Source organism: Trichechus manatus, unplaced genomic scaffold, assembly GCF_000243295.1.
Source record: "Trichechus manatus latirostris isolate Lorelei unplaced genomic scaffold, TriManLat1.0 scaffold00009, whole genome shotgun sequence".
Lineage (NCBI taxonomy): Eukaryota > Metazoa > Chordata > Mammalia > Sirenia > Trichechidae > Trichechus > Trichechus manatus.
In genome coordinates this window covers 18,011,592-18,022,696 of record NW_004443945.1, presented here as the reverse complement: position 1 = coordinate 18,022,696, position 11,105 = coordinate 18,011,592, and the positions used below count along the sequence as shown (strand labels likewise).

Sequence of the window (11,105 nt, the reverse complement as noted above, 5' to 3'; positions counted from 1 at the left end):
AATGGACCACAGCTACCAAGGCCTCCACCAGACTGAGTCCAGTACAGCTAGATGGTGCCCGGCTACCACCACTGACTGCTCTGACTGGGATCACAACAGAGGGTTCTGGACAGAGCTGGAGAAGGATGTAGAATAAAATTCTAACTCACAAAAAAGACCAGACTTACTGGCCTGACAGAGACTGGAGAAACCCTGAGAGTATAGCCCCCAGACACCCTTTTAGCTCAGTAATGAAGTCACCTCTGAGGTTCGCCATTCAGCCAAAGAGTAGACGGCCCCATAAAGCAAAACGAGACTAATGGGGCACAACAGTCCAGGGACAAGGACTAGAAGACAGGAGGGGACAGGAAAGCTGGTAATAGGGAACCCAAGGTTTAGAAGGGACAGTGTTGACATGTAGTGGGGTTGTTAACCATTGTCATAAAACAATATGTGTACTAACTGTTTAATGAGAAACTATTTTGTTCTGTAAACCTTCATCTAAAGTATAATACAAAAATAAAAAAAAAAAAGAAGGATGATTTAAATTTGTATGATTTGCTGTCAACTGGGCTTTAAGCTCTGTGAGGGCAGAGCCCAACTGTCAGTTTTTTATACCATTTTATCCCCAGTGCCCAGCCAAGTACCTGGTTCATAGTAGATGTTCAATAAATACTTGTTGTATGAACTTTAGAAGCTCTTATACTCTATGAAAAGTAGACTAAAATAGTGTTACAGACAAACTGTGCTTAGGGAATCACTAGTGTTACCTTAGAACTAAACTCTGTAAAATCTTCCTTCAACCCTCAGAATGAAGATAGTTGGTTTTATTTTGTTTTTTGATGTTGTTTGTGTCTTTGGAGAAGTTTGTCTCAGATTGTTTAAGTGAACACACAAGGTAAAGAGGATATTTGATGGATCATTCACTCAGTGCAGCCTCCCCTGTTCAGGCAAGTTGACGTCAGACCTGTTCAGCTCTAATACTGTTCTTTCTCTTCTTGTGGATCTCCACCAGTGGAGAATCTTTCTAGTGATTGTCTTGTATATTAGGGAAGCACAACTTTTATGTTCTTCTCATGAGGACTGTTATCGTTGGTGAATTAAAGCAGCAGAGCATGTTGGCTAAGGGAACCCAGACTGCTACTTTCTGACTTTGGGCAGATTCTTCAACTCTCTTGCCTCAGTTTTTTCACTGTGATAAGGATATGATAGTGCCTACATCAGGAGCCCTGGTAGTGTAATAGTTAAGTGCTTGGCTGCTAACCAAAAAGTTGGTGGTTCAAATTTACCCAGTGGCTCTACAGGAGAAAGATCTGGTGATCTGCTCCTATAAAGATTGCAGCCTAGAAAACCCTACGGGGCAGTTCTATTCTGTCAGGCCTGTGTACTCGGTATAAGATACTCTTATTATTATTCATATGTGTTTTCTATATCTGGTCTGTATCCATCCATGCAATTTCTGTATATTCATCTTTAATGATCTTAGTAGGTTTATGCTCACCTACTAACTAAAGGCTGGCAGTTTGAACCCACCAGTGGTACTGCAGAATAAAGGCCTGGTTATCTGCTTCTGTGAAGATTACCACCAAGAAAACCCTATGGAGCAGTTCTACTCTGTAACACATGGGGTCACCAAGAGTCAGAATCATCTTGACGGCAGTAGTTTGGTTTTGGTTTGGTAATGATCTTGGTAAATTGATGCTTTTCGTGACTTTTCCATTTTCATCTTCTATTTCTCTTCTGGATTTAGTAAACTCAGTGCATCAATACCCTTTCCTATATCTGGGTATATATTATTTCACAGTATTCCAAATCAAATTCTTGGCAAACAGCCCAGTAGATGCTAAGTTTTTCTTTCATTAATTCTTTTCCATTCATGCTTCTACTCTAGTAAAATTTGCTGTCTTAAAGTCCATATTCCTCATCCCTTTGACTACTGGCCCTGTTTCCTTCAATTAAATTACTATATGATTTTTTTTTAGAGTTACATCTACTTTTTAGATTACAAACTGACTTGTGTCTATTAACACAATAACAGCTTAATAAAGTTGTGGTTGATCCATTTTTCTTGTACTAGGAAACTGTTCCCAAGAAGTCAAAAAAATGTGTTTGAGATTAAGTAAACCAGTGTTTTAGGAGATCTATAGGTATTTACTAGGAATGCTGGTGGCATAGTGGTTAAGTGCTCAGCTGCTAACCAGAAGGTTGGTAGTTTGAACACAACCAGTCCCTCCGAGGGAGAAAAGACCTGGCCATCTGCTCCTGTAATCTTTATTACTGCCTAGGAAACCCTATGGGGCAGTTCTGCTCTGTCATACAGGGTCACCATGAGTCGGAATCAACTCGATGGCACACAACAACAACATGGGTATTTAAATTCTCATGTTGCCATTAAAGCTTGAGTCAACTTTAAACCTCTTAACTGGGTATTTAAGCAACTATGTAAATATTGCCTTTATGTGTATTTTGTATAGAATTGCATTTTATTATTTTTGATGACATAGGCTATAATTGTTTCATTTACAACTTTAGCTGAGTTTTTCTATTTTCTTATGTGTACCTTCAGTCTGCTTGGTAATAATAAGTGTTTCTTTTATAGGAGCATATCAGTGCTTCCAACTGTAGCTGCATATAACAATCGAGCTCAAGCAGAAATCAAATTAAAGAATTGGAATAGTGCTTTTCAGGATTGTGAAAAGGTCTTGGAGTTGGAACCTGCAAACTTAAAGGGTAAAAAAAAAATTCATAGAATATTTTAAAATTTACAGTAGGATCCATTAAAGACCATTTTTAGGCACTCATTACATTTATGTTAAAAATATTTAAAATAAACTCAGATTTGTTCTTGTGAGTCACCACCTTTATAAAATTGCTTTTAATTTTATCTTCTATTTGGAATGTAAGCCCCTGATTATTTGTATTGAAGTAGCTAATAATCCCAGAAGAGTACATAAAATATATATGTTAAGAAATAGCTCAAGCTTGATTCAAACTCTGTCATTTAATCTAAAAAGAAATTATATTTTAATATGGACATTTTCTGATCCTATACTGTTTCTGATAAAATCAAAAGCCCATACTGGAGCTCTAGAACTTCCTACCATCTACTTTGTGGACATTTCTACCTAGATGTCCACAGACATTTTAAATTAAATGTGTCCCAAACTGACTACATCCTTCCACCAAAACCTGCAGTCTGTCTTGTGTTTCCCGCCTCAGTGACTAATTCCACTTCGCCATGGCCCAGCCTGAAGTATGTAAGTCAGACTTGGTTCTCTTCCTTTTCTGTTATCAAGAAGGACTCATTCCAAGAGGGAGTGACACAAATTATAATAGACAGAATAAACATCTGTGAACTTCATATAAATATAAATACTGATTTTTTTCACATGGAATGTACCCCTTTGTGCTTGCAAACATAGGTAGGCATAAGCTATAGATGTGCTGAGGAGAACCTGGTGCATCAATTCCACCATCGTTGTCATGTTTTGCGCTCACTAAAGTCCTCTTGTGCCTGTATTTTGTGCCAGCTGGTCTTCATCACAGAGTACCGGTGGGCTCCCAGCTTTAATCAGGCACCTGGTGAAGGTTTTGCGTTCTTCTCATGGGCCCACACCACCTCTGTGCCAGACCCTTTGCCAAGAGCTTTATGTGTATTAACTCCATTAATTTTCACAACTACCTGAGAGGTACAGATACTATAATTAGCACACTGATTTTACAAAGGAAGTAACTGAGGTGCAGAGAGATTATGCAACTCATCCAAGATCACAGAGCTAGCGAATGGCAGAGCCAGGACTCAAAACCGCATGACAGACTCCAGAGCCCACATTCAACCACTGTGCTACTCTTCTACCACTAGGATGGCCTTATGTTTTAATTCTTCCTTGTTTGAGTAATTTCTTAAACACCAGAATCTTCACTACTAAAAAACAAATTTGGAAAAGCCAAACTAGCTATGAGCATGGCCATAAAGCACTAAGAAATTTTATGTTTGCTTAAGTAAATAAATAACATCCTCTTCAAAACTTCACTTTTCACTAAAAAAAAAATTGTGTTAAATACAATGTGGTAGGTTGGATTCAATCCTAGAACAGAAAAAAGGATCTTAGTGGAAAAACTGGTGAAATCCGAATAAGTCTATACTTAATAGTATTGTACCTATGATAATTTCTTAATTTTGGCAATGGTTATATAAGACATTAGCATTAGGGGAAGCAGCTGAAGGTATATGGGAACACTCTGTAATATCTTTGTAACTTTCCTGTGAATCGAAAATTATTCCAAAATAAAAGTTTAAAAAAAGATAGTTTTTATATCAATATTTCTTCATAAAAATTCCCTTTCCAAAATCTGAATAGCAACAGCTAAACTGTACTTAAAACACAGTGCCACAATTTTGATTAAATTTATGACAAAATGACTTATGCTTTCGATTTTCATGGCTTGTTCTAAGACTAAAATAAAATTGGTCAAATTTATAATTAAGTTTTAAAATGGCATATTAAAATATATCAGGTATAAATTCTCACTTTTCAGAATTACCAAGCCTGATTATCTTCAAAATAATGACTTACTATACAGAGTTCGCTTATTACATGATAATTGATAATGATGGAACTAGAAAGCAGGGCTTTAAACTGGTTCATTTTGGTTAGTACCAAAATGAGAATTTGATTTTCCACTGCAGATATACTGAATCAGAATCTACAATTTAAGAAGATCTTGGGTGTTTCTTATGTATAATACATTTCGAGAACCACTGCTGTACTACTGCTTCTCAGACTGGTCCCTAACCAGCAGTATTAGCATTTCCTAGAAATTCTCAGCAGGGGTTGGAAGTGGAATGAACCAGTTTGAAGCCCTGCTAGAAAGGCATTCATCTTTAGTGTTAAATAACTATCAAATTATACATTGAAACCTATGCAAAAAACTGATGCAAATTATCAAATTACTCAATTTCTGAACCCAGCTAACTTAATGATTAGAATTCTCTCACAGTTACCTGTGCAAAATAACTCCTAATTATTTTAGAGATTGCAATACAGATTTTGTTAATGAGCCCATATTCTGAGATAGATGCTAGTGATCAATATACTAAATAAAGGATTTTCGAAAGTTTTCGTAAAGTGGTAAAATAATAAAATAATGCCAGTGATGACTATAAGAAGGAAAACATTGTTCAGTGAAAAGCTTCCCAATATTGCAGCATAATGTGGTGCCTCTGAAGGATTACAAATGTATTAAGCTGTGGAGTTTCTCAGCCCTTGGGGCAGCTGGCAGGGCCAGGAGCTGCCAGAGGAAGAGTTGTTAGAGGGGATGGTTGCTGACGTAGCCTCTTCTATTTGCTTCAGTATCATTTTCTCTATCTACAACAATATGAAAATGGGTGTAGCTAAGCCTTTGTATAATAACATCCTAAACTTTTCCCTGCTACTTATATTCTTCCACTTGCAAAATAAAATGTCTTAGTCATCTAGTGCTGCTATAACAGAAATACCACAAGTGGATGGCTTTAACAAAGAGAAATCTATTTCCTCACAGTAAAGTAGGCTAAAAGTCCAAATTCAGGGCATTGCTCCAGGGGAAGGCTTTCTCTCTCTGTTGGTCTTCTCATCAATCTTCCCCCAGACTAGGAGCTTCTCCACGTACGGGCCCTGGGTCCAAAGGACGCACTCTGCTCCTGGCACTGCTTTCTTGGTGTTATGAGGTCCCCAACTCTCTGCTTGCTTCCCTTTCCTTTTTATCTCTTGTGAGATAAAAGGTGGTGCAGGCCATACCCCAGGGAAACTCCCCTTACATTGGATCAGGGATGTGACCTTAGTAAGGGTGTTACAATCCCACCCTAATCCTCTTTAACATAAATTTACAATCACAAAATGGAGGACAACCACACAATACTGGGAATCATAGCCCAGCCAAACTGGTGCACACATTTTTTGGGGGACACAATTCAATCCATGACATAAGTTATAACTATAATGCTGTATCTTAAAAAGCATAACTTTTATTTTGTTTAATTTTCAGCTCTTCTGCGCCGTGCCACTACATATAAACATCAAAACAAGCTACAGGAAGCTGTAGAAGATTTGAGTGAAGTACTGGATGTTGAACCTGATAATAATTTGGCTAAGGTAAGTACAGAAAGTGATTTCTTTTTTAATTCTGTAGTCAGCTATTTCTGTATTTATGTTGAAATGATACAGTAATCACTGATTTCAATCTTGCTGAATAAATTATATTGAGGATTAGGTTACAGCTTTAAAAAGTAGGTATAGCCCAGACACCCTAAAATGTTAACATTTATTTGAAGTGGAAAAAAACAGGCTCTTAAAAAAATTGTCCAGAACTGTAAACATATATGTCCAAAGGACAAATATTTAATTTTCCCCTTCCCAGTAATCAATTGTAGGCATTGCTGTTCTCTGAGCTAATCTTGATTTATTATGCAGAATGGTACAGAAGCTAAGATTAGGCAGGAGCTCTATGGCCATAGAAGAGTGTTTCTCTCTGTAACACTGACTTGCATGGTAAGCATAGCATTGTTGGCAGCCCTTATTACTGACTGAGCAGACTCACTCACATAAGTATATAGGGGGTTATGTGTTAAGACCTAAATTGTAGAGATAAGGGTCAAGAACTGTGAAGGGTCTGAGATTTTACCCTACTTGCAAATTAACTAGCTAGCCTGGTAGAAGATATGAGACTCCTTGGTTAGAGACAAAAGACCTTATTACACATAGCAGAGCAAGCAAATAAGCTTCATGTTTGTGTCAGTTCCCCTTGCCACCTAATCTCATGAAGGTGACAAATAGTGGCCCAGGGGGATGCTGCATATTCAGTGGGTTTGTGTCAGAGGTGAGGAACCCTAAGTTTAGGGAAACCCCATCTTTTTAATGGGCTACAAGCAAACCTATCCAAACTCTGCTCTAGAGAAAGACATTATCTTTATTATACTGGAGAAGAACAAAACTGCCCTCTCCTCTGAAGCATGATACTATCTCTATTTTCCAAAGTTGTTTTATGTACAAACATCCTTGAAAAGATAATCCAGGACGAAGACTGTCTGTGTCTCTGCTCACAATGTATTCATAAATATGAGAGACCTGTGGAGAATAGTCTTCCAACAATTAGTAGTCACTAAGTTTCCACAAATACCTATTGGGTTATTTCTCTCTCTCTCCGTCTCCCTCCCCGTTTCTCCTTCCCTCACTCCCATTTTTTCTCTCTCCCCTCCCCCTTCCTCTTTTCCCTCCTCCCCCTTTTCTTTCTCACAACAGCTAAAGTCCCTAGAATATCAGCTGCATTTGTTGAATCAGCATTTCAGTGATTTAGGCTTAGGAACACATCTTTTCCTTATAGTTATTTCCTTTTAATAATGGTTGTTTTTTTTTAATTAAAAATTAATGTAACAATATTCTAAAAGAAACATTTTAAAACAAGGAAAATTACCTTTAATTGTACTACCCAACACAGTGTCTTGTTTACATATTGACTTTCAGGCCTTGCCTGCATGCATGATTCTTGTGCCGTATACAAATATACATATACAAAGATTAATTCAAAATGGATCATATACCTAAATATAAAACTTGTAGAAGAAAACTTTGGAGAAAATCTTTATTATTATTTTTTATTGTTGTAATTAAATGACGTTTACATTTCAAGTTAGTCTCCCATACAGAATTTTTTTTTTTTTACATACATTGTTATGAGACCCCAACCGCTCACCCCATTCTGCAACAGCACACTCCTCCCCTCCGCCCCTGATTCCCCATGAACATTCAGCTAGCTCCTAACTCTCTCTGCCTTCCCATCTCACCTCTGGACAGAAGCTGCCCCTTTGGTCTCTTGTATCTACTTGTCTAAGAGGCACATTCTTCACAAGTATCATTTTATGTCCCACAGTCCAGTCCAATCCCTGTCTGAAGAGCTGGCCTCGGAAATTGTTTTAGTTCTGGGGTGATGGAGAGACCAGGGACCATGCTTTCCGGGGCACCTCCAGTCTCAGTCAGACCATTAAGTCTGGTCTTCTTACTAGAATTTGAGTTCTGCATCCCATCATTCTATTGCTCCATCAGGGACCCTCTGTTGTGTTCCCTGTCAGGACGTTCATTGATGGTAGCCGGGCACCATCTAGTTCTTCTGGTCTCAGGCTGATGAAGTCTCTGGTTTATGTGGCCCATTCTGTCTCTCGGGCCAATACTTTCCTTGTGTCTTTGGTGTTCTTCATTCTCCTTTACTCCAAGTGGTTGGGACCAATTGATGCATCTTAGATGGCTGCTTGCAAGCTTTTAAGACCCCAGACGCCACACTTCAAAGTAGGATGCAGAACATTTTCTTAATAAGCTTTGTTATGCCAGTTGACAAAGATGTCCCCTGAAAGCATGGTCCCCAGACCCAGCATCCCTGCTACTCTGTCTCTCAAAGTATTTGATTGTATTGAGGCAACTTCTTAGCTTTGGTTTAGTCCAGTTGTGCTGGCTTCCCCTGTAGTGTATGCTGTCCTTCCCTTCACCTAAGATGATTCTTATCTACTATCTAGTTAGTGAATAACCCTCACCCTCCCTCCCCACCCCTGTAACCATCAAAGAATGTTGGAGAAAATCTTTATGACCCTGGGCAAATATTTCTTAGCTAGAATACCAAAAACACAATAGAAAAGAAAAAAATTAATAAATTGGACTTCATCCAAATTAAAAACTTCTTGACTAATGACACGCTACAGACTGGGAGAAAATATTTGCAAATCATATATCCAACAAAGGACTTGTATCAAGAAAATATAAAGAACTTTCAAAGCTTGATAATAAGAAAACAAACAACTAAATAAAAAATAAGCAAATTATTTGATCAGACACTTTACCAAAGAAGATACGTAGATGGCAGATAAGCACATGAAAAGATGCTCAGCATGATTATTTATTGGGAAATATATTAAAACCACAATGTAAGACTGACCATATCAAGTGTTGGTGAGGATGTGGAGAAAATAAAACTCTCATGCTATAGTTTGGAATATATAATAATTCAACTGCTTTGGAAAACAGTTTGACAGCTTCTTAAAGAGTTATACATAAACACATACACCTACCTTATGATCCAGCTATTCCACTCCTAGGTATTTACTGAAGAAAAATGCAAGCATATGCCCATACAAATACTTGTATATAAATGTTCATAGCAGCTTTATTTGTAATTGCCAAAAATTGAAAGCAGAATAAATGTCCTTCAACAGGTGAATGGATAAACAAATTTTGTTGTATCCATACAGTCGAATGCTACCAACAATAAAAAGAATGAACTGTTGATACGTACAACAGTATGGATGAATTTAAAAGTAATTATGCTAAGTGAAAGAAGCCGACAAAATAGAGCACATTCAATATGATTTCATTTATATGAAATACTGGAAAATGCAGACTAATCTATCATATAGAAAGAGTAGTGGTTGCCTAGGGGTGGGGGGCTAGCAGGAGAATCAGAGGGAGGTATTAGAAAGAGATATACAGAAACTTTTGGGGATGATATATATTTTCATTATCTTGATTGTGGCAATGGTTTCATAGGTATATACATATGTCAAAAGTCTATCAACTTGTACTCTTTAAATACATGCTGTTTATATCTTTATACCTCAATAAAGCCATTAAAGAATGTAGACGGATAAGGAAAATGTTTATATATTTTCTTCCATTCTAGTTAGCATAAAATATTTAAGAACATTCAAAATTACACTTAAAAAAGCATGTATAGCATGATTTCATTTGTATAAAACTATACATCTCTGTGTGTACCTCTACACAGAAACATATCAGGAAAGATAATCATGAAAATGTCAATAGTGTTAGCTGAATGGCCAGATTTTTTAAAATTAATAGACTTGACTTTTTAGAGCAATTTTAAATTTGTAGAAAATTTTAGCAGAAAGTACAGAGAGTTACTATGTCCTTCCCAGCCCCACACAGAGTTTTCCTATTATTAACATTTTGCATTTGTGTGGTACATTTTTTATGATTAATGAACCAATATTGACTTATTATTATCTAAAGTCCATAGTTTACATTAGGGTTCCCTCTTTGTGTTGTACAGTTCTGTTGGTGTTGACAAATACATAAGGTTATGTGTCCACCATTACAATATCATACAGGTTAGTTTCACTGCCGTAAACATCCCGTGTTCTACCTATTTTTCCCTCCCCTCACCTCGCCCTTAAGCCCCTAGCAAACACTATCTTCTAACTGTCCTTATACTTTTACCTTTTCCAGAATGTCATATAGTTGAGATCATACAGTATGCAGCCTTTTCAGACTGGCTTCTTCCATTTAGCAATATGCATTTAAGGTTGCTCCATGTTTTTTCATGGCTCAATAGCTCATTTCTTTTTATCATTAATAGTAGTTCCTTAGATGAATGTACCATAGTTTGTTCTCTATTCATCTATTGAAGGACACCTTGTTGCTTCCAGTTTTTGGCAATGATGAATAAAGCTGCTATAAACATTCATGTGCAGGTGATTGTGTGGACATAAGTTTTCAACTACCTTGGATAACTACTAGGGAGTGCAATTACTGGATTATACAGTAAGATTTTGTTTGGCTTTGTGAGAAACTGCCACACTGTCTTCCAAAGTGGCTGTCCATTTTGTATTTCCATCAGCAGTGAATGAGAGTTCCTGTTGTTCCACATATTGCTAGTATTTAGTGTTGTAAATGTTTTGCATTTTAGCCATTCTAATATGTGTGTAGTGGTATTTCATTGTTATTTTAATTTACAATTTTCTAGTGACATATGATATTGATCAACTTTTCATCTGCTTACTTGCCATCTGTATATCTTCTTTTATGAGGTATCTGTTCAGATGTTTTGCCCATTTTTGAATCGGGTTGTTTTTTTTCTTGTTGTTGAGTTTTAAGAGTTCTTTGTATATTTTGGATACAAATTCTTTATCAGATGTGTATTTTGCAAATACTTTATTGCAGTTTGTGGCTTGTCTTTTCATTTTCTTTCTTTTTTTTAAATATATAATTTTATTTATTTTGTTGTTGTTGAGAATATACACAGCAAAATGCACACCAATTCAACAGTTTCTACATGTACCAATTAGGGACATTGATTACTTTCTT

The 11,105-nt window shown here is 36.8% G+C and overlaps 1 protein-coding gene across 1 annotated transcript in view; it reads left to right on the top strand.

Annotated features, from left to right (window-relative positions):
• SPAG1 (sperm associated antigen 1) overlaps positions 1-11,105 on the top strand; it is a 92,079-nt gene that overhangs the window by 28,546 nt on the left and 52,428 nt on the right. The window contains exons 7-8 of the mRNA XM_023726040.1: positions 2,579-2,709; positions 6,007-6,113. Coding sequence (XP_023581808.1) covers positions 2,579-2,709; positions 6,007-6,113 — 238 coding nt within the window. The remainder of the gene's footprint in view (positions 1-2,578; positions 2,710-6,006; positions 6,114-11,105) is intronic.